The sequence below is a fragment of the Sporothrix brasiliensis genome (assembly GCF_000820605.1).
Source record: "Sporothrix brasiliensis 5110 chromosome Unknown Cont20, whole genome shotgun sequence".
Taxonomy (NCBI): domain Eukaryota; kingdom Fungi; phylum Ascomycota; class Sordariomycetes; order Ophiostomatales; family Ophiostomataceae; genus Sporothrix; species Sporothrix brasiliensis.
The window spans coordinates 3,374,394-3,396,596 of NW_024467139.1; the positions used below are offsets into that span (position 1 = coordinate 3,374,394).

A 22,203-nucleotide genomic window follows, 5' to 3' on the forward strand; every position below is an offset into this window, starting at 1 on the left:
CCTGCCCGACGGGCTGCCGACACGCTGCTCGGCAGACGTTCCTGCGAAACCCCGAGTTCAGCGTGGGGAAGGCGCAACCCACCAGACCCCAAGACCAGCAATTGCGTTAAGGGCAGCAACGACCCGAACAGTGGTGCAAGAACGAGGGGAAGGAAAGCGTGTTGTGTGTGGATGCGTGTCATCGCGAGCGTTAAATACCTCCGACCGGCTGTCTCCAGGGTCCTATTCCTTTCATACGGCATTACCCCTCCTCGTCCTTCTCGACTTTGACATCGACACTCGGCTTGGTCTTGCGTTGACTCCATCGCCGCAATCACTTCTCACCACTCACATCTCACGATGCCGTTCGAACTCCCCGTCACAAAGGCCCTCAAAGAGGGCGCCACCACGGCCTACGGCTTCTGGCTGACGTTCGTCTCCCTGCCCTGCCCCGAGTTCCTCTGGGTCTCGCACTGACATGTCCAGCTTCCCGAGCTCGGCCGTCGCCCGCACCATCCTGCGGTCTGCCGCCACATCGCCCAGCGGCCGCTTCTCCTGGGTCCTCATCGACGCCGAGCATGGCCTCATCTCCGACAAGGACTACTACGAGCTCGCCTCGGCCATTGCCGCCGAAGGCGCCAGCCCCATCATCCGCGTTCCCTGGGCTGAAGAGTGGATGATCAAGCGCGCCCTCGACTCGGGTGCCCATGGCGTCCTGACCCCCATGTGCCACACCGCCGCCGACGCCGAAAAGATTGTCGCCTTCTCCAAGTATCCCGTGCGCGCCGGCGCCGCTCCGGGCACCAAGGGCGGCAGCCGCGGCTACGGCCCTCTGTTTGCCATTCACGCATTTCCCGGTGTTGCAGCGGGCGACGACTACGACGCCAGCGCCGATGCCAAACTGATGGTCGCCGTGCAAATCGAATCGCGCCAGGGCGTCGAGAATGTCGAGGCCATTGCAGCCGTGCCCGGCCTGGACACCCTGCTGATTGGCCCCTTTGACCTGGCCCTACAGATGGGCGTTGTGCGGGGCGGCGACGAGCACGAGGCCGCCATCCAAAAGGTGCTGGCTGCGTGCAAGGCCAACGGCAAGAAGGCCGCCATCTTCTGCACGAGCGGCGAGCAGGCGGCACAGCGCGCGGCCCAGGGCTTCGACCTCGTGTCTGTCATTACGGACATTAGCGCGCTGGGCGAAGTCATGACACAGCACCTCGGCGTCGCCAACGGAACCGCCAAACCCTCCGGTGGCCCGGCGCGGGACGGTTACTGAGGGAAGAGGACGCAGGACGTTCAGATGAAGATGTACATTTGAAAGCGAACTGTGTACAAAACACAATAGATCTATTTGGCTTATCATTTCACTTTTGTGGCAGCTTCTCTCGTTTGAATTATGTATCGCATTTTGTATAGCCTGTACGCCCGACCCGCATCAACATTATACTTTAAATCTCCCTTTTCCTCTCTTCCGCAACACACTTACGCCAGGACCTTGGACAGCGCCGTCACCTGGTCGAGCAGATCCTGACTCTGGCCCGCCGCGTTGGTCAGCACCTTGGTCAGCAGGTGGTCCACTGCCAGACCCGGATCTGTCGGCGGGTTGCCTTGCGCCGTCTGGATCCGTGACACCTGGAACTCCAAGAAGAACTTGGGCACCTTGATCGCCAGCGGCCCGGCCACCGACCGGATCCCCGCCTCCGTCGCCACGTACGTGTTGAGCTGGTTCTGGAACGTTGTGAGGTCGTTGTCTGCGAGTGGGCTCGACGTCGCAAACTCGTCGAGCGCAAACTGCAGCGTTGAGGACTTGGATTTGGCAAAGTTGATTTGCGAGAACGACACGTTGCCCGATGTCACGTCCGGCACGTTGGCAATCGTAGTCGTCGTCTTCGAGCACGTAGTCACGTCGGCGAGCGCGTCGACCGCCGTCTGTGTCTCAGCAGGCAGGACGGTGTTGCCGATGACGAAGCAGAGGTCCGAAGCACGCTTGGCAGGAGCGGGAGCTACGTGTGTTAGCGAAGTTCAGCAACAGCAGCAGACCCAAGACATCTTACCAGCTAGGCAGCCTGAGACACAGGCGAGAGCAACAAGTGAGGCACGCATTTTGAAGGTGACAAAAGGCGAGGATCAGGAGGACAAAGCCCAAAGAGTCTAGACGAGAAGAGGCGGCCGGTATTTTTATTTCGTAAATAAAAAGAACCCAAGTAAAATAAGCCGATCAACGACAAAGAGAAACGGATCCTCGCAGAGGAGTAAGCTACCAAAAGAACAGCAGATGATGAAATGCGAAAACGACAGACAGATATGGTTGGACGAAAATAGAGAAGAAAATCAAACCGAGAAAGCGGAACCGAAAACCATACGAAAACCATACACGGGGAACCAGACTATTTAAACACAAAAGCTACTGTCTGCTTCTCAGTCATTGGGGCGACTCACGATACATTGTCAGAGGACCGTGGGCCCCAAATCCCCCTCAGGGTAGGACTCGAATAGCTCGCCTACTTACAACGTACTCGTCGCAGGACCGAGGCCAGTTTCACGATAGAGTCGTAGGGGCGACCAAAAGAGAGAGGCTGTACCGGTGGGACAACGAGCGGGACTTGGCCTTGTGTAGGTCTTCTCCGACCGACGATTGGGGTCTCTATTTCTGCCTCCCACGCGTCGTCAACCTTTTTTAGCGGTTTCTGCTTGTTCATCTGATACCGATTGCATGCCAGATATAACTTGGTCTGTTCCTAGTGAATATCTGGAGCGATTCTGAGTGTTTAGCAATTGTCGAACGTTGTATGGAAAGGGGGGAAGGGGGCTTTCGCTGTGAGGAAAGCGAGGTTCAAGGGCGCGCCGACCGGGGTGATGTCAATGACAGATGCTTGGTCGGGCCAACCCGAAACACCACCCCATCCCCTTGCCGTTTGACCTTTGCTGCCACCTCCACTGCACTTCTATCGTGTGGCCCTGTATGCATAAAACAATTCTTCATGCCAAGATTAAAATCGGATGCTTGCGACCAGCTCAAAATTGTTACCTAATAAACATGTATGAGGTGGTAAGGTTCACTTACATGTCCTCAAGCTTTCACGTCGTACTGCCAGGTCATCTTCTCCGGAAGTCTATTCCGACTATGGCCGTCTAACCAACGTTGCAAAACACACCTTGGAAACAAATGGTCGAAATGGACAGTGTGAAATACATGACCCGAGCTGTCTACCCAAACCGGATCCTATGCTGTCTTTTTCCTGTGTTGCTTGTTACCAAAGAAACTATGCCAAAAAACCACCGTGCTAGAACACACCGCGAAGAGCCAACTGATCTCCATGCTCACGCTCTCTAACCCCCCCAACCCAAAAAAAAAAAAAATACCACGAAAACCCCCTTAACTCCACGTCACTTCATCACAACTTAGGTCTGTATGAGTCCCTGGCTCGCCAGCGACGCAGGCACCAGGATTCCGGCACCCTTGATGCCACCGTCATGGCATGGGCTCAAGACAACCCGGATAGGTGATGACGCTGCATTTCCGTATCGCATTGCCACGAGGCGATCGAGAAAGTCTTGGCAATCGGCAAGATAGTCTTGAAAGTTGGTGATGCAGCCGCCCGTGTACCCCACAACCAGCTCGAACTTGTGCTCCACCAGGTTGAGCGCGGATGCGTCGCCAGTTGCGGGGTGTTGGGCCGGGGTTGGAAGTTCATCGGCACAGTCCAAGAGCCCGACTATGGCGGCAGCAATGATGGCCGCGGCACGCGTCTCAATGGCTTTAGCAATGTGGTACAGTGCCACGGCCATCTCTTCTGTCCATTGGAACGGCTCAGGCACGGAACGGGCGTCCTTGTGCTGCTCGGTTTGGGAGCCATTGGGTTGGCCGTTGCAATGGCCATTTGTCAATCCATTTGACGTACCGCCGGCTTTGACGTCGTCTGTCGGAAACTCAGCTTCCAGCAATGCCAATAGTGACCGCTTTCGCCCCGGCTGATAGTGACTGAGGAATGTGGTATTGTGCGGTTCGAATTTCTTGAGCAGTTTTCTGGGGATAGTCTCTTCATCCACATGAAGAATGCGCGTCAGGTAATCCACTAGCATGATACGGCCCAGTTCGCCGAGGTACCTTCCCGCCGTCATGTATTCGAGTGGCTGGAACCCGGGGAACTCAACGGAATCACTTAGCTCCTCGTCCCATTTGTTGATTAGTTTGACTGCCCGCATTGGTGCTGCGGAGCCGTTAATACTCCACTCCGTGTTTACAGCGATTTTGGTATCGTCATCGCCATTGGCAGCGTGGACATCGCCTGGCAAAACATTTGCAATCCTTGGACGTTTCGACGGATGCAGTTTGCTGCGCTTCAACAAGAGCGTTGCATTGCTTCCAGTCCCACAAATGATGCCCATGGCGGCTTTTTGGCTGGCAAGTGTCGGAACCTCATACACAAAAGATACCAAGGTCGAGACGGAGTCGTTGGCAATAGCAGCCACGGTGATGGGCGGCAGGGGAAAGCCGACACTAGCGGCCCGCGCCTTGTCGTAGCCGGCGACAAGGTGTGAGCCGAGGTCCAACCGGGAAGAGATCGTGAAGCCCTTGCCCATGGCCATGAGTTTCGCCTCAGACAGTGATTCCTGCTCCATGGGAAAGCTGAATGTAACGCCCATCGGCAACGTCGTCTCTCGTGGTAGGTCGAAGCTCACGCAACCCTCCTGCACGACATCAGCAATGCAGTGGCCAATCCAGGCGAACAGGCTGTCTGCATTCTCGCTCTTGAGGTGCTCCTGGATGGGCCAGCTACGCTCGTGTAAGCGACGTAGGCATGACAGTGGCTGCGCCTGTCGCTGTAATGTTGGCTGGTTTTCTGTCTGCGCCGCATCCGCCGACAGGTCGTTCAGTTTGCCCGTTCCATTTGTCAATGGTTCGCTGCCACCCAGCAGCTCGACAAAGCCAACCCGCAGATTGGTTCCACCTCTATAGCACGAGTTAGACAAAGAACCACGGTCGGTATAAGAATCAAAGGCAGGTAGTGCTGGTGATGCAGGAAGGAGGATGGATATACATACATGTCAATGGCAAGATATCTGTCGTGCCCGCAACGTTACATGGCAGTTAGCATGGTTGTACCTCCTTTTTTCTTGGTTGAGCTTTAACAGCAGCCGGCATTCGCTGCCTGGGCTCCTGGGGAAGGCGGGGAATCTCACCGTCCTTGGTTCTTCCTGTTCCTACTGAACGGTAGCAAGATTGACTCCGTGATCGGCGTTGGCAAGAACTGGTCCATGGACTCGGCAGCCAAGTGGGTAAAGGTTGAGCTGAACTCGCACGAGAGTTTGTAGACAAGCTCCTCGTCAACCCGAATCCGCTGAAGGAAAGCCTCGAGGCCCGGGCTGGGCTGTGCCATGTCGGATGTCATTGTGATGTTGGGGCAGGGGAGCTGGTCGACGTAGCAGGCATTTGGTGGCTATGTCGAATCTTGGGGCAGGAAGGACGGCAAGTCGAATACGAGTTCTGGGAAGAGGCAGACGAGTCGGAGCCAGCCTAGTTACTGTTAAAACGGAGCGAAGAGAGTAAGAGGAAAGGTGGCAAGCTGGCAAAATAGAGTCGCGGCTGGAGGTAGGCTGGCCGGGCCCTTATATTTGGGAATGCTCGATATTGGATCGTTGCCGTGTCTACTGGCAAGCACTGTCGGGGCTTAAATTATTCGATTCGGTCTATTTCGTGTTCGACAAACCTGGTTTCAGCCGGCCCAGCAGGCATAACCAGCCATGATCGACAGCGGGACGGCGTCGTTTGCAGGGTTGGCTGGCCGGCGGGCGTGGGCAATCGACTGCGGGAGTTCTAGATAGGTCTAAGAAGGAATATGCGAAGAGAGAATCGGGGAGGAAGAAAAGGACCGGCGGGAAGAGCACGCAAGAAGAAATATGTACGGAGAGTAAGCGGAGGGAAGCAGTGAGTCGAGGCTGCCCGCGTTGTTCAGGAAAGGTCGCGCCTGCCCAACAGGCCAATGACGCAGCGAGCGCCCCTACTCAACACAAGTTTAGGGACCCGCGACAGAGGTGCCTAGCCTTGACTCGACGCCGAGCTAGTCCGACTTTTGGGGACGTAGAAAAGGAAACAATGCCAGCCGCACTTTCCTTGCGACCTCGGGGTGGTGCACCAAATAACATGAGTTCGGTTGTGTTTGGTGTCCTTGCCCCTTTGCACCTTCTGTGTCACTGAGTGTGCCGTGGGGAAAAAGAGGAAGGCAACAAAGCCACATATTGTGGGTGAGGCAAGAACGACCCTGTGGCCACCAAGAACGCCTGACCAAACCAGCCAGACAGCCTCACCGGCTCACCAACACACCATGGCAACTGGTGGAGCAAGCTCGCCAGGGCCGGGAACGGTAGTTAATCAGATTGGGGAGCGTTCACGTGCCACGGCTGCCAAACGCCAGGGGAACAGGGGACACAACAGGTGATGGATACTAACCGATTATGGAAGCCTCGTCTGAATTTCGCCATTGCAATGCAGGTCCGGACCTGCCCTTGTGTCCGTTTCCCCTCTATTGCCTCATTCTTCTCCTTTCTTCACTTTGTAATTTTGTTGATATGTCTCTCCCTCTCTCAACGACATCGCGCCACTTTTTCTCGCCTCGTCTTTCAGCATCGCCCAGGCCAGGTCCGCACTCTAGGCGCGTCTTTCTACATTTGCTCGTTTCGGATTGACGTTGTCCGTCAGCAGCCTTAGTGTCGATCTCATATCCACCTCACAAACGAGAGACGCTCGAAATGCGACGTACACAGACAACCTTGAAAAAATAAGCATTTGGTGCCTCGTCGGAATAATACGTCAACTACCAGACGAACGAACCAGCTTCGGCAGTGTAAGAAACCTCAATAAGCGAATAAACGAAGACGGCCGACAACGACGACCAGAAACTCTCCGTTGCATAGTACCCTATTACGCGTTTCTTGGCGCTATACTCTCGCACCTTTCAAGAGGGCTTTTTGCGCCTTGACGGCACGTGTATTTGCGAGAGATTACGCACGCGGTCGACTTCATCCGAGATACCACCGTCCGCGTCTCGATCAAGTTTTTGGCACGCCAGGCCTCTTTGCTCCAACACCGAACTTGATTTGGCATTTGGGGTTTGGTATTCACGGCAGCTCTTATGCTTCTCGGCCTCGAGCGTCTATTCTCTTTTCCGACCAATGCCATTTCGATATAGTTCTCACGCCGTCAGCAAAGTAGCGTTGCGTCATCGTCATATAGGACATACAGCCTTAATACAGTGACGGACAACCAAACCCGCCCATTTTTTCAGAGATGGAAGAGAAGCGGTTGATGGCAGGGCTCGTGGAGCCGACCGTGGAGCGGCGTCCCTACGCGTCGTCGACCGTACGGCGGCGGCTACGGCTGCGCTTCGGCTATGTGGCCGCGCTGATTTTGATCGGGCTGACAGTGGTCATGTTCTTACAGCCAGAACCCCTGCTCGAGGTGTCAACCTGGAGCCCTTTGGCGACGAAGGAGCTGGTGTGGCAGGCGAAGACACCAATCAGCAAGCTGGACCCGAAGCCTGACGCGTCGCGGCCGGTGCACACCAGCGGTCGTCTAGTGCCATTAGAGGCACATATTATGAGCAAGTGCCCGGATGCGCTGGTATGTCGCTGCATTGACTAGGAATCCAATATGCGTGAGATTGTACGAAATACTGACTAGTGTTCTGGCAGGACTGTCTGCGCGATCTTGTGCTTCCTACGATGCAGCAGGTTGTTGACAAAGTGAACTTTACGCTTTCCTTCGTTGGACAGTAAGTCCCATGACATCCGTCGACGCTTCCGTCCTATCAGAAGAGTGCAATCGCTGACCCAGACAGGCCAACAGCCGACGGTGGCGTCGAGTGCAAGCACGGTCCTGCTGAGTGTATGCATTTCTTATTGTTTTGTTTTTGTTTTTTTCTTTCTCGTTTTCTTTTTTTTTATATTTATGAAACTACTTCTAACAATGTGTAGGCATGGGTAACATCCTCGAGCTCTGTGCGCACAAGCTGAATCCTGACCCGAAGATCTACCTTGGATTCACATTATGTATCTCGCGTGAGTATGACCGGATTCCGGACCGCGAGCTGATCGAGGGCTGCGCGTTGGAGCATGCCGTCGATTTCGCAGCGCTTAACGAGTGCGCAACGCGGGACGACGGGCAGTATGCGATGAACCTGCTGCGGGACAGCGTGCAGCACACGGCGGCGGCGGGCGTAACGAAGAGCTGCACGGTGCGGTTAGACAGCAAGATATACTGCATCCGCGACGACGGCGAGTGGAAGGACTGCCCGTCGGGGCCGGGTGTGCACGATCTAATTGTCAACGTGGAGAAGCTGTACCGGAGAAACTGAATGAGCTCTTTTGCAGGCCGAGCCGGCTGATGGGAGTCACCTTGTGTCGAGTTGCATCAGCAAACGTCTCCAAGCTCCAAAGTACACATCATGTATATCCCCCTTTTATGTATATGCTTTTGTTTCTTTTCTCTTCGCTTTCGTGTCGTTGTTGCAGATCGTAATAGCATCAAGCATTCGCATAGTATATATCAAAGCGATATTTTTCTCTTGGCTCTCATGACGAAGTCTTTGCCGTGCTGCCGTGTTTCTTGGCCTCCTGCTCCTTTAATGGACCAAAAACAGCCGCCCAGAGCTCGCTGGCCTCTCCAAGGGTGTAGCTCAAAGAAACTGCATCCATTCCAATGTCGTCGTCGGTCTGGCCCTCGCGGCCGCCCATGTGCTCGAGCTGCTCAATCAGGGCCTCGAGCCCAATGGCCTTCCCTGTGGCCTGGGTTGCGCCCGACTCGAGCTGGACGTGCACAATGTGGATGTGGAAATGATAGTAGGTTGGCTGGTAGTGCACGTACAGCTTGAGCTGGTCGACTTCGAGGCCCTGGCCGCCATACACGCTGACGGTGGCATCCACCAGCTGCTGGCGCATCTGCCGCAGCCAGGGAATGTGCCGGCGACGCAGGTCGCGCAGGCTCCAGAGATCCCGGCGCTCGACGACGGCCAGCAGGTGCAGCGCTTCGAGGGTGGAGCGGTCCCAGTTGAGGTCGGGCAGCAGCAGGAAGCCCTGGTCGTTGGTGGTCTGCGGGTCGTAGGGTGTGCGGAAGATGACGTCTTCGACTTCTTTGCGGCCCTCGATGATGTTGAAGACCCAGTTGAGACGACCGGCGTCGCGTTGGGCCTGGACAAAGGGGCGCACCTGGTCGCGGTAGATGGCGGCCGTCTCGGTGACGAGGCGCACGCCCTGGCGGCTGTACTTGCGGACGTGCTGCGGCGTGCAGGGGTAAATGAGGTTGATTTTGAGGTTGTCGCTTGCGTCGGGCTCGCTGTTGTTGGTGTTGCCAGTACTGCTGGCGCCCTCGGCGGCCATAAACCAGTGGTATATGTCGTTCGCGCCGAGGTTCCGCAGCGACCGCAAGTTGCCCGCCACCGCGCTCAGATAGTCGGGCGACGTGGAAAATGGGGCCCGCTCGAGAACCAGAAGAGCGGGCTGGCCATCAATGGCACCGAGGAGCGATGTGCGGCGGCCGGCCTGGTCTAGCATGAGAAAACAACAAGTCAGCTCGAGGTCGGCCGTGACTTTCCAATGGGCGACTTTGGACGACCTACCTTGGTTCAGCGTCCGCTCATATTGAAACTTAGGCACCAGGGCCTCTGCTGCAGCTTTGGGATCAGCCATTGTTTGGGGTGTGTCGCTTTGTGTTCAAAGGCCGGCGTTCTGCGGTCGACGAAGCTGTATTGTGGTACGCTTTGCGGGGCATAACGATCGAGCTCCCAGAAGCTCTGGAAAACCCCCCACCAAATCGCCAATCGATAACCAGAATCGCGACACGGCTAGCCCCCACATTTCATCAAAGGTATTCTGAATACCAGCGCACAATAGCCTGGACATGAGGACCTCAACCCACCACAGTTTATATTTTTCTTGTCCTGTATTGCCCTTGGAACTACAATTCAATGCAATGCTCTATCTATATAATGTAATCTTGTCAAAACGAACGCCAGCCGCCGAACAATGTGTCGTATCCGGTATATATGGCTCGACTCGTCTCTACTGGTCCACGTTCAGACTCTTCTCAAAGTCGTCCAGCGACACGCTCTTCTCCACCAGATCGCCTTTTAATTTTGTGCCATCTGGGGATGGGGTGTATTGCCGCTCAAACGTCCACACCTCCGTCACGCCCAGGCTCCGCAGGAACGCCAGGCCGCGCTTGTAGTTGGTCGCGACGTGCGCCGTGCCGTGGCTGTCGTCGGACATGGTGAACTTGCCGCCGAGCTTCAGCCACGCCTCGGCAATGGCGCGCCCGGGGTACGGCTCTGCTAGGCCCTTGCGCAGGGCGGCCGTGTTGCACTCGAGCCAGCCGCCGTAGCTCGCAACAAACTCGAGGTTGCGCTGGATCTTGGGCCAGACGAGCGTCGCGAGGCAGGCGGCGGTGGACGGGTCGCGACTCGGGTCGGCGCTCAGCAGACGCACGAGGTCAAAGTGGCCAACAATACGCGGGTGTAGCGTCTGTAGCATCTCGAGCTGCTGGTCGTAGTAGTCGGCATTCAGGTAGACTTCGGGGTCGACGATGTCTGTCGCAGACGACCTTGCAGAAATGGAGGTGGAGGAAGAAGAAGACGAAGCTGCCTTGGCGACCGCCACGTCAATGGCCTCTTGGAAAGTGGCCTTGTCATAATCGATCGGCGTCCCCCGGCTGCCCACGTGATGCACCGAGCCGATAAAGTAGTCGATATCGGGGTGCTCGGCCAGCGCCTTGATGCGCTTGCCGTCGTCGTCGGCGCCGTAGATCCACTCGCCCTCAAAGCCAATCAGAATGTGGATGTTGTCCTTGTAGGCATCACGCAGCCGCGCGGCCTCGACAAGGTACGCATCGTAGCGAGCGGCCAGGCCGGCCAGCTTGCCTTTGAGGTCGTGGCCGTCGCCGCGCTCCTCCGGGTAGAGGTCCCTCGTGTGCCCACGGGGCATGTGTTCCGATAAGCCGATTCTTTCGAAGCCGAGCGCAATGGCACGCTGGACGACCTGTTCGAGCGTGTCGACGGCGTGGCCGCAGAACTGGCCCGAGTGGGAGTGCATCGTGAACGCCATGGTAGGCGGCAGAGACGTGTGACGTATGACGTGTGGCGTGTAACGGAGATTTTTTTGTAATTTTTTTTATGGTTTTCGGTCTTTGTCAACGACGTTCAGCGAGAAAAGATCCCCTGTGCTCATAAAAGTATGTTTTCTAAAGAATAAGGGTCTGAATCAGAAGAAAGCAATACAAAAGGCTGCGCTCGTAAACTGGAGCGCGTCGCGTTCTATCTGTCATCGCCATCAGCAGCCGTTGAAAAAAGAAAGTTTCAAGATTCCTTTTTCGCTCTTGTTAGTTGGTGTGAGTGTCGTCGCGGTATTGGCAGCTCGGTACGTTGTGGCGGCCCCTGTAGCGTAGCGACGTTAGCGGCTGACAGCACTCGCAATTCCTATTATCCCGAGAGCTAGCTAGGACGAATCGATTAGCCACGTTCTGTTTCCTTGCAATAATCGACGCGGGAAGGAACGGGCGCCTCCTCGCACCGAATCGCCTCTCTTTTCGCTTTTCGCCGCGGTGATTCTTTCATGCCTGCTGTTCTAATAAGGTCAGAGAAACAAATTAATACTTTTTCCATTTTGTCCCTACCTCGATCAGAGGTGTATGCTAACCGAAAGAAAATAACTAAAAAAGGAAAAGGAAACTATTCATAGAAACCCCTTCGCGATGCGTAACGACAGCAAAGAAAGAAACCATGCAAACGAATAGAAGACATATACATATAAAATAGATGCTAATGAATCCCGCGTGATATGTTGAAAACGTTTGGATAGGAATGCGATGAAGGTGTGCTGTGGGGGGTTTCAGCTTCATTTTGATGGGGATCGCCAACGTCGTCATGCTCGCCTGTCCGAGCTCGTCTTTGGCTCGTCTCCTGCCCCAGGGCCTCTGTTTAACGTCAGCCTCCGTTTCACTCCTACCGCATCCGCGAAGACTTGTACATCAGCGGCGGTGTCACTTTGGCATCCATGTCGTCGATGCCCTCGTCAACCTCGAGAGCTGTGTCTACCTCGATGGCCGAAGCAATGGGGCCGGTGGCCGTACGTGGAATCGTCGCAGGGCCAGAGCTTCCGAGAAGCGCCTCCTTGGCGCTCGCTGCAATGCTGGGCCCGTCTCGGCGCATCGTCTGTGGCCGGAAGCTCCGCGACTTGAGCGGCTCGTCCAACGCTGTCAGCGCCTCGGGCTCCTCCTTCTTGACCCGCTCCATCTCGAGGTCCGCAATGTCTTTCGTCTCGATCAGACGGCGCTTGATATTGCCAATCTCCTCGTTGCAATCGCCGTCGCGGAGGAACTGGTGCGCCGCGTGCTCGCACATCGACTGCGCGTACTCGAGCCCCCGGTCCAGTTCGTCGTACACGTCCGGCGGCTGTTGGCCGCCGGTGAGCGAGGAGCCTTTGGCGCCACCCATACCACCAAAGCCGGGCAGATGGCTCGCACGACCTGACGCCCGCAGGTACAATGGCCGGCCGGTTGCCAGCATACCGGGGGAACGCATGGTGAGTGTCCGGCGGTAGTTGAGCTGGGGCAGGTCGTCAGCGCCAGACGGGCCCGCGACCGCGAGAATGGTGTCGTGCGTCGTTTTCATCGCTGGTACCGCCCCAGTGTCCACCTCCAGCTTCGGTGCGTCCGTGTTGTCCACAGCCATCTTGTCACTACTCGTCGTGTCCAGAACTGGCGGGCCGTCTTCTGGCTCGATCGAGTCTGGCATCTCCAGCTCGGCCATGCGCTTGATATGCGCCACCTTCGCCGCCATCTTCGCCTTACGCATCAGGTTGCGCTGCGCCGACACAAATCGGACCAGCTCTTCAAAAAACGACTGCACGTAGCTGTCGTAGTAGACAATAATCATGCTGCGCGTGCGGTACTTGGGCGCGGGCCCGTCGGCGCTGGCCACCGAGTCGCTGCGCTTGGCGCGTTTGCGCAGCGTCGCGCGGGCCTGTGCCTGGGCTACCTCGGCGACTTGCGTCGTTTGCTTGAGCAGGGCGAGCCTGGCCCGCTCGCCAGCGCCCGGACTCGTGGGCGAGGCCGCCAGTTGTCCTTGTCCCTGACCCTGTCTACCGACGGACATTTGCTGTGCCTCCTTTCCGACGGTGCCGATGGCATCCGGCTCATCGTTGAATGCGGCACCCTCGTCCTGCGGCTTCAGCGACTCGGTAGAGCCCTTGTTGCGGACCGATTTGGCTCGGGAGGGCGCTCCATCGGGAGTGGTTGGCGATCCCGACCCTGGGCTCGGGTCGACAAACCGCGCAAGTTCGAGCTGTCGCTGGTCAATCTGGCTGCTCAGGTCGTCGAGCCGTTTAATCCAGTCGGGGACGTTGGTAATGAGGCCATGGAGAGCATCCATGGCCAGGTCTTCATTGGCGTCCGCGTCAACGCTGCGGACACCAATGGTAGTTAGAGCGATAGGCGAAAAGGGAATTTTGGCGCTAGGGGGCACCGTCGGAGCAGCTCGAAGCACACGTCGGGTGGTGAGCGAATCACCACAACGCAGCAGCGAGCAGATCCGCGACAAGAGATTGTGTGCCGGGGCTAGATGAGTGCGCGCGCGCGCGTTGTTCGCGGGGAAGATGGAGAGTGCCGCGAGGCGAGAGCAGGTATTTAACCGCTGGTCAGGTCGCAATCGTAGCAGACTCTGGCTGTCTACTCGACCATCATCGTCGCGCCGTCGAGTCCGTCGCGTGATTCTCTACAGGCGGTTGGGCACAATCTCTAAAGCAGAATATTGCATGTTGGCTTCGATGACTCCAAATGCTGTTGCTGTTGCTGTCGCTGTTGCTGTCGACCGCCTTGGAATCGTTATGTGTCTTCCTATATGCACAATATAAAAAGGAAAAGAACGCGGGGAGGAAAGGGTTGTGCGCGCGATGGGAACAGACAAAGCGAGAAAAAGAAAGGAAGTCGAGAGGTTGAGGGCGAGAGGCAGACAAAACACTAGAGGTACAACCAGCGAAGAGCGCCATAGTTTCAAGGCTAGGGATGTGGGGTTTAGCGCTGCGCTGGCGAGCATCCATCAATGGGTTTAGTGGGTTTAGTGGGTTTAGTGGGTAGCGGGCCCTGCTGCCCACGCCTGTGCAGCGTAATAGTTAGCGGTGTTTGGGCTTAGCGCACTCTACGGCGGAAGACCCGGTGCAGGACATGCGAGTGCAAACGAGTGCAACGAGTGTAAAAACTCGCTCAACAGACATTGCAGTACGGGACGTTACGCTGCGATCGACGAACGACTAGAAAACGGCCAATATTGCTTTCGTATCCTCTCTTACTGGTTTCTGCTTCATCTTGGCAGAATTGAAAGTACTGCTCAGCACTTCTAGGGCTCACTACAGACATATCTGAATTTGGCAGCTGCGCTGGGTCAACAGAAGCTGTTGTTTCGCGCCTGCGCTACAAATATACGTACGTAGCAATACCTCATAGACAGCGGTGACTGTTGGTTGGCGCCGTTGGTTGCTGTTGGCAGACGGCCAAGTAATATTTTAAATAAAAGAAGACAGACGGCAGGCAAAATGTCACTGAGCGGACGAGCCACGCCTGCGCGAACGGAGAATTACCCAATAAGGAGAAGCCCGTAGACAAACGAGTTTTATTTTAACCTCATGATTTTCTCGCCGTTGGGGAATTTTGGAGCCAACTGGACGTGCTAGGGCAAGACCACGAAGCTAGACGATGTAAAAGACCGCAAAAGGGAAGGAGCGACGTGGAGGTTGGCTTCGCGTGAGGGCAGGACTGTTACAGGGAGGCAGCGGAAGAGCCAAACATGGAAAGAACCAAGAGCTCTCAGATGCATTTCGACCAATTGCAGACGAAGGCATAATTTCGCCGAGATGAACTGGTTGGTGACGGAAAGGAAGGAACCTTCCACGACGAGGCGGAGACAGAGCAAAAAGGCAAGACCGGACGAGCCGCGCTTTCTTTGGGGGTGCTGTACTGCTGCGTGCCCAGTACGACCATGGACACGCAGGATCAGAGAATAATACGACAGGGTCGGGTACACGTCGGCAGAGCGCCTGGTGGTACACGTACAAGCCATCGTATCGTGCGGAAACTGACATACAAACGAAGTGGTTCCTGTTCTTGTCGTGGTTCAGATCGAGAGTAGAAGCAACACTGAAGGGCAAACAAGGAAGGACACGTCCACGGGCGGAAAATAATGGAGGCAAGAACTACAAACGACGGCTTTACTTGTGAGTGTAGCCAAGGAAAGAACGACGGAGTGAGGAAAACAACGCAACTGGCAAAGACTCCCTCTTTCCCTCGACATGAATAAGCTTACGTACGTCGTAATTACTCCTAAATTTGACGGAGACGTGTGGCATTTCCCAGTCTGCCAACCGCCACTACATCGTACATCCTCCTCGACAACACGAGACCTGGGGCGCGCGTCGACTCCTTCAGCGATGTCACCTATTCCTGCAGGCGGTCCCTCTTACTGTCCAATGCACTGCCCAGGATTCCGTTGATCAAGCCAGGTAGGACGAGGACAGAGATATCGGCAAACAGCTGCATCATCAGCATCGCCAAGCTACATGCAAGCTCTCCCCTCTGCCTCTTGTTCTACAGCATGAGCGCACGCGCCGTCTCGACATGGTGATGATGAGATGCTGCTGTCCCTCGCGGCGGGCCGATGTGGTATTCTCGTTCGTTTCTGCAGTGTAAGAAACTCTCGCTTCTGCCCACGGATCTCGCATCATCGACGTTACAAACGAGGTATGTCGTATAGTGTACGTACTTGGAGACCACGTTGTATCTTTTAGAATTGGTTGGACAGCGACATACTCGCACAGTCCGCAAGCAGCATAGGACATACAACAGGGCGCATTTGTACACGACGGAGGCTGTGTTTGCACTTGTCATTTGAATCCCCCCCTCAGCAACCCCACCAGCCTCCGACTGTTCCCCCATGCACTGGTCTGCAAGCTGCACTGCTTCGGTAGAGGATTGAAAAGCACACAAGAAGTGGTGTCAAAACCGGCCTTCGAGAACCTGAAAGAACGGCGAAGAAACTAAAGAACCCTTGCCGGCCGGAAGACGAAAACAGTAATCGGGCGTCAGCGCGCAAGTTCTCTGGTTTCCAGAAAAACAGTCCAACGCCGACCAAAAAAGAGGGTGTAGCGAACCATCCTGTTTCGACAGGGGTTGCCACCAGACCGCAACCAAAGCGACAGGCCTGCCTCTTCTATGTACGCCGTTTGGCCTGTTTTGCGAACGGAAGTTTGAAGAACAAAATACAAATCTTCCACGCGTCCTCTCGGCTTCCTTTCCGCCTCGTGGGGGGCTCATGGTGGTCTTGATTTCTATGGAACCCTGGCTGTGGTGCCGAATGGAGTGAATGACACACATATTCAATCTGCCACAACGAAAGAGATATCCACTGCCCACTGCCCAAGAGGAGCTTTTGTCTGTTTCGTCAAAACAGAAGATTACAGCTCACGCAACAGGCATCTAGACCAGGCTACGTGTAGCTTGCCAATGATTTTCTTTGTCAAAAAACGCTAAGGTGGCATTTGAGTCGACAAATGGGGCCATAAACGAAATACGGAGTACGGAGTACGGAGTATTGTGATGAGACATGCATCTCGCATCGCGGTGTCCACAAATTACTTAGACAGAGGTCCGACATGCAAGTTGCCGTGTGGGAGATGAGCGACGGCGAAACTTGGTGATTGAACAAAACTGCTTCCGGCGCACAGCTCACCTTGGTCTTCTCGCTTCCCGTGTTCATCTACATCGCGGAAGCAGCCCGACTGCGCACGGGCATAAGTCCTCCAGGCACAATGCCGCACGGCCAACCACGGAAACATGTCTTAGGATGGTTTGCGACAGAGACTACGTTGTTATGTCCTGAGAGGCAGCTGGTGACATGAAAGGTACTTCAAATACGGGAGCTGTTGACTTGACAATGCCCCCCCCAGCGTCTATTCACGCGATCGCAGTCACGTCTCCTTGGGAGGTTATGCGCTGCAAGTCGTCTAGCGACTGAAAAAGACAGTAACCACAAAGGGTCTGAGCAAAGGTTGGTCGCAGGTCTGACCTCGCGTTGCGCCGACATTTTGTTGACTCTTGCAAAATGTTGAGAGCCACAAGAACGTGAAGCATAGATATTAAGCGCATCCTTGATACGTCATTGAGATGGTTCCACAGAGGTCCATCACCAACAGACATCACGGCACAGGTTTCCCGACGTCTTTGTGGTTCTTCAACAGCAAAACGAGGCCGGCAACAAAGCTCACGGTCTTGAGATCCTGGCGGCCCAGGCCCCCTTTCTGGCAAGCAGAGAAACCAAGGCAGCTTGCATCTGCTGCCACTACGAGTAGCGGTGTACTCCAATGGAAGAAGAATAAAAAAAGGTTCTACAAATCACTCTTTGAAGATCACAGAAGTCTTGTCCCTGTGCATCGTTGTTTCCCCCTCTTTGTGCACATGGCGCCTGTCTCGCACAGCCTGCAGTCGCGTCAGACCTGGCTCTTGGACGTTTGAAAGTCTGCATCTTCCCGGAACAACGTACGCGGGCCAGCCAACCGTGCAGTCGTTGGCAATGCGGCGAGATCAACATATGCTCAGGCAAGACGTTTAAAATGCCCGAGGATGCTTATCGACTTAATTGTTTTTCATTGACTTATTGGCCCAATACTGGCAGGGCTGGTCGCTGTTCAGAGCGGCAGACGCCCTACGCTATGATCACACAAAATCCAACTCGCCAGCCAGTGCCTGCAAGGCTGCTGTATCCGCTGCTACCCAATCCACACCCTTCAAAATGTCAAAGGCAGCCGGACCGGGATCTGGACCAGCGCCCGCCCCGGCCGCCGTATCTAAGCTTACGCCCAGCCCCTGGCCCAGCCCTAATCCCCAAAGCTCATCCACCACTGCATTACGGACACGCGGCCACGGGTGCTGCAGGAGTTCGGCCAACTTTGCACGAGCAACAGTGCCGGCGGCTTTATTTTCAACTGTCACAGAGCTGCCAGCTCTGTCTGATGCCGCCGCCACTGCGCCATAGACCTTGACGCACGCCTCCACCTTGCGCACACTGCCGGCCTTTTCGACGGCCTCGTTGACTTGGCGGGAGAGGTCGAGTAGGTCGGCGTGACAAGGCGTAGTGGTCGGGTTCGACCCCGTGGATGCTGGTGGTAAAAAGACGCCGGCGTTGAACAGGAAGGCGATAATCTCCAGGGTTGGGACGACAATCCGATCCGGCGGCGTGATGACCTTACCAGCAGCGGTAGTTGCGGCAGCGCTGCTGCCGGGCAAGTTGCGTAACAAGGCTTGCCACAGGCACTGCTGCCGAGATTGGCGTTGCTGATGTCCGCCACCGGAATTCACAATGTAGTCCACCATGGCTGCGCGGCTGGCAACGACCAGTTCTTCGTTGCCCGTGTCTGCGGAGGTGACGTAGCCCCGCATGAGTGCTGCCATCCACTTTGTCGCTGCTGACGCGAGAGACGGCGACGCGCCGTCTGCCGATTTCGCGGCAGCTGCAGCTATGGAGGTGGTGGAGGAGGAAAGAATGTTGCTTCCACCTTCATCGTCCGCAACGTCCTCCCAGAGACCAAGAAGACAGCGGAAGTACGCCTGCGAGGAGAACGGCAGAGACTGCAGGTAGGTACTGCGCTCGCCGCCGACTGCCTGGGCGAGTGTGGCCTGGGCGGCTACGCGCACGCGGTCGAGCTTCTCTGCGGCCAGGCGTAGGACGCGAAAAAAGAGAATACTGGCGCCGGCGGGCTTGGGGGTGGCACCCTCCCCAAGAACAGCCTCTTGTGACCAGAGGACCTGTGTGGCACGCAGGGCATGCATACGCACGTGGGAGCCAACGTCGCCACGGGCGTCGGTGGTATAGTCATCGAGACCGGCAGCAAGAATCAACCGGAAACGACTACCTGGAGCCGCCGGCGTGACTGACGCCGACGATACGGAAGGCGCAGTCGTTGCCCGCTGCATCAAGACGGCAGGACACTGGGCCAGAGCCTGCAGCAGTGCTATGCGCGTGTCAATGGACCGGTCGGCGGCCCATCGGCCCAAAAGAGCACGGCTGATCGGATCGTCATCACCCGTCGCACTACCCTCTAGTGTTGCCGTTGTGCGCGAAATCTCGTGCAGAGAAAATGCCTTGGTCAGGGCAAATACGTATCCAGTGCCTGTGGTGCCTGAGCCGCTGGCGCGGGCTTTGAAGGATACGGCAGCAGCGGCTTTGGGACGGCACACGACGCTCGACCAAAAGGAAACGAGTGAGTCACGGGTCGGCGGGACAGGAGACTCGGAAGGTGTGGACGTGGAAGGGACAGCAGGGGCGACAGGCGAAGGACCTAGGGCCACGAGTAAAATGAGGGCGGCGTCCGACGCGGCAGCAATGACGTCGGTTTCCTGGCGACCGAGCCAAGCATTTGGACCTGAGAGGCAAGCGGCGGCAAGATTGACAAAGGCCTGAAGAGCAGTGTGGGGTGTGGTACTGGAAGCAGAGTCCGAGTCTGTTCTTGGGCCCGACGCAAACGCAGAGTCCAGAGCCACTACTGTCTTGTGGAAGAGTGTTGCGGGCAACAAATTGGCCTCAGCGAGGAGAGCAGGGCCAGAGAGCAGGGCGAGGCTGCGACTTCCTTGTGTCCAGTCAAACCCGCCGCGCAATACGACCGCGGCTTGAACAATCGGAAACGACGACACAATGAGACGGCTGGCCGCCTCGGCTAAGAGATCAGGCCGGCGGGCGGCGCTGAGGGCCTTGCACTTGTGCAAGACTTGGTGCAACTGGTCGAGCACGGAAAGGCACAGTTCTGTCAACTTGCTGGACTCGCCCTCAGTCTCACGAGCCGCCTCGACCAAGGACGGGAAAATATCCAAGACGGCCGCCAGCGCCAACAAGAAGCCATGGCGCTCTTCGACCTGGCGCGCTTGGAGAGACTCGACACGGCCAACAAGCGTGCGCACGGACGCTGCAAAGTAATCGAGCGGCGACGTGCCTGGGCCCCGGCCCTCTTCCGCCATCGCCATTAAGAGGGTGACCTGGCCAAACGACTGTGCAGCCGTGCGACGGGCGCCCGCGTCGCCTGCATCGGCAAAGCCGCGCCAGCCCAGCAAAGCGTCGCGGAGCGCGACGCCGTACATGCTGCGCGCCAGGGCCGTCGCGCGCTGGGCCACGTCGGTGACGGCGCGCGATCGCAGGGCCACGGCGTGGTAGTCGACGGCCTGCACGAGGGGAATGCCCTCGCAGATGGTATCTGGGTGGCGGCCAATCAGCTCCTGCAGCGCGGCGGAGCTGCCGCGGCGGATGTTGCCGGCCGGGTCCAGAGAGCCAGCGACGACGAGATCGGTGGCCAGTGTCTGCAGCACATTGAGGGGGAGCAGCTCCGCCGTGGTGTAGCGGCGAGCCAGGGCCCAGATGCCGAAGCAGGCGGCGTCACGCACATTGGTGCCGGTGGCACCGCCAGACACGCTGCGGCGCTCAAACGCGAGGCCGCGCTGGAGGGCGCGGACAATGGCGGGCAGGGCATCGAGCGGCGGCGAACGGCGATAGACGAGGTGGGCGAGAGTCAGCATGAGCCCGTGCCACTCGAGCGGATCAACAGCGGTCAGGTCCAGCTTTCCATTCTGTGCGACGACATTGCGCTCGAGCGCCTCGAGGACAGCGTCGCTGACCTGGGCGGCCATGTCCGGGCGGAGGCGCAGGGTGATGATGCTGAGGGCCTTGCTCGCGGCAAAGCGCACGGGCGTGTCGTTGTCGGCGAGGCGACCGAGAAGGTAGCCGATGGTGGTCTCGATGGCGCCGTCGGCGGCCTCGACAAGGCCCGGGTTGGTGTCGGGGCCACGCGCGCCGAGCTGGTCGAGCAGCTGGATGTAGCGCACAGCCACGGCGCGCGAGGCCTTGATCATCATCTTGCGAGCGAGAGCCGACGAGCGGATGGCGGCAAAGACGGCATTCGCCGCCTCGGGCCCGTCCTCGTCAGCCACAGCGTTTACAGCAGCAAAAATGGACGCCAGCGCATCGTCCATATCCGAAGCGCCTGCGGCGGCCGACAAAATACCGGCCAAGAAGGACAACGTGCCGATGTAGTAGTACGGTTGGTGGATGGCGGGTGCACGTCCGTCGAGCGATCCCAGCGCCCAGCGGACGAGGGCCTGTCGGATGCCTAGTTCCTGCATGTCGCGTCGCATGGCGATGCGGACAAGCAGCGCGCGGGCCGCATCGCGTTCTTTGCCGGGGACGGCGAGATAGCGGACAGCAAGGGGCAAGACGCGCAAGGTGATGGAAGGGATGGTGATGGGTGTGGAGGTTGCGTCGACGCCGGGCCACGTGAAACCATCAACCGCAGGCAGACGGCTGTGTTTGGAGCCGCTGCCGGCCTCTTCGCCCTCCTCCTCGTCCTCTTCGTCGGCCACTTGTCCGCGACGGCCGGTCGAGATGGTGGACAGGTCAAACGGCGCCAGAAGCAGCTGGGACAGCCACAGCAGCACGAGATACCGTTCTTGCCACGTCCAGCTGCCGTGTTCGTTGCCGTCACGGCCGTCGTTTCCGCTGTTGCTGGTGCTACTTCGACCGTTGCTGTGAGGTTGTCCGCTGATGTCGGCCGCCTGCGCTTCCAATGCACCCAGCAGCGGCTCCAAGTGCCGCGTCTCGACAGGCAGGAAGCCGACAACGACTTTTTCACTGCGCACCTTGCAGACGGTGTACAACAGACGGGCCACGGCAGCCTGGAGAGGCATGACAAGGGACGAGGTGGAGGGCGACGCTCCTGCCCCGCCATGGGAGGCGGTGGCTGCTTCAGCGAATGCGGCGGCTGTGGCGGCGGCTGCTGTGGCATTCGCTTTGGCCGAGCACTGGCTGTTGCGCTCGACGGACTGCAGAAAGGCATCGGCCAGCATGGGCAGCCAGCGGGCCAGATGGACGTCGAGCAGCTGGGGCAACTCTTGGAAATGCTCCAGCAGGTTGGCCATGCGGGCGGTCTCGCGAGACCGGACGCGGGCGCGGACCCGTAAGCCTTTGGTCTTTGTGGACCCATATGCAGTCACAGCCGGCGCTGGCTTGAAGAGAAAGGACTCGAGGCTCCCGTCAAAGTCACTGAGCAGGTCGCCGGCAATGCGCTGCAGCCGCACATCGTCGTCTTCGTCGTTGGCGTCCATTTTTGGCGGGGGTGTGAGGCAGCTGTAATACTCAGTCTTGCACCCGGGAGAAC

The 22,203-nt window shown here is 57.3% G+C and overlaps 8 protein-coding genes across 8 annotated transcripts; 2 read left to right on the top strand and 6 right to left on the bottom strand.

The window, feature by feature from the left end:
• Positions 1-339: 339 nt before the first annotated feature.
• On the top strand, positions 340-1,249 carry SPBR_07667 (2,4-dihydroxyhept-2-ene-1,7-dioic acid aldolase; the record flags this gene model as incomplete). Its single annotated transcript, XM_040765921.1, has 2 exons — positions 340-410; positions 466-1,249. The coding sequence occupies 2 exons, from the start codon at positions 340-342 to the stop codon at positions 1,247-1,249; spliced, it is 855 nt and encodes a 284-aa protein (XP_040616907.1).
• A 206-nt stretch (positions 1,250-1,455) lies between these two features.
• On the bottom strand, positions 1,456-2,076 carry SPBR_07868 (uncharacterized protein; the record flags this gene model as incomplete). The annotated part of the gene is made up of 2 exons (XM_040766122.1): positions 1,456-1,976; positions 2,028-2,076. The coding sequence occupies 2 exons, from the start codon at positions 2,074-2,076 to the stop codon at positions 1,456-1,458; spliced, it is 570 nt and encodes a 189-aa protein (XP_040616908.1).
• A 1,299-nt stretch (positions 2,077-3,375) lies between these two features.
• Positions 3,376-5,366, bottom strand: SPBR_06879 (hexokinase family protein; the record flags this gene model as incomplete). The annotated part of the gene is made up of 2 exons (XM_040765135.1): positions 3,376-4,927; positions 5,158-5,366. The coding sequence occupies 2 exons, from the start codon at positions 5,364-5,366 to the stop codon at positions 3,376-3,378; spliced, it is 1,761 nt and encodes a 586-aa protein (XP_040616909.1).
• Positions 5,367-7,261: 1,895 nt separating this feature from the next.
• Positions 7,262-8,327, top strand: SPBR_07539 (uncharacterized protein; the record flags this gene model as incomplete). Its single annotated transcript, XM_040765793.1, has 2 exons — positions 7,262-7,594; positions 8,001-8,327. 2 exons carry the CDS (start codon positions 7,262-7,264, stop codon positions 8,325-8,327), a joined length of 660 nt encoding a protein of 219 aa, XP_040616910.1.
• A 217-nt stretch (positions 8,328-8,544) lies between these two features.
• Positions 8,545-9,657, bottom strand: SPBR_07487 (scavenger mRNA-decapping enzyme DcpS; the record flags this gene model as incomplete). Its single annotated transcript, XM_040765741.1, has 2 exons — positions 8,545-9,515; positions 9,588-9,657. 2 exons carry the CDS (start codon positions 9,655-9,657, stop codon positions 8,545-8,547), a joined length of 1,041 nt encoding a protein of 346 aa, XP_040616911.1.
• A 372-nt stretch (positions 9,658-10,029) lies between these two features.
• SPBR_07566 (histidinol-phosphatase (PHP family)) lies at positions 10,030-11,067 on the bottom strand (the record flags this gene model as incomplete). The annotated part of the gene is made up of 1 exon (XM_040765820.1): positions 10,030-11,067. One exon carries the CDS (start codon positions 11,065-11,067, stop codon positions 10,030-10,032), a length of 1,038 nt encoding a protein of 345 aa, XP_040616912.1.
• An 896-nt stretch (positions 11,068-11,963) lies between these two features.
• Positions 11,964-13,391, bottom strand: SPBR_07232 (uncharacterized protein; the record flags this gene model as incomplete). Its single annotated transcript, XM_040765486.1, has 1 exon — positions 11,964-13,391. The coding sequence occupies one exon, from the start codon at positions 13,389-13,391 to the stop codon at positions 11,964-11,966; it is 1,428 nt and encodes a 475-aa protein (XP_040616913.1).
• A 4,331-nt stretch (positions 13,392-17,722) lies between these two features.
• Positions 17,723-22,150, bottom strand: SPBR_06370 (tubulin-specific chaperone; the record flags this gene model as incomplete). Its single annotated transcript, XM_040764627.1, has 1 exon — positions 17,723-22,150. The coding sequence occupies one exon, from the start codon at positions 22,148-22,150 to the stop codon at positions 17,723-17,725; it is 4,428 nt and encodes a 1,475-aa protein (XP_040616914.1).
• Between the last annotated feature and the right edge of the window lie 53 nt (positions 22,151-22,203).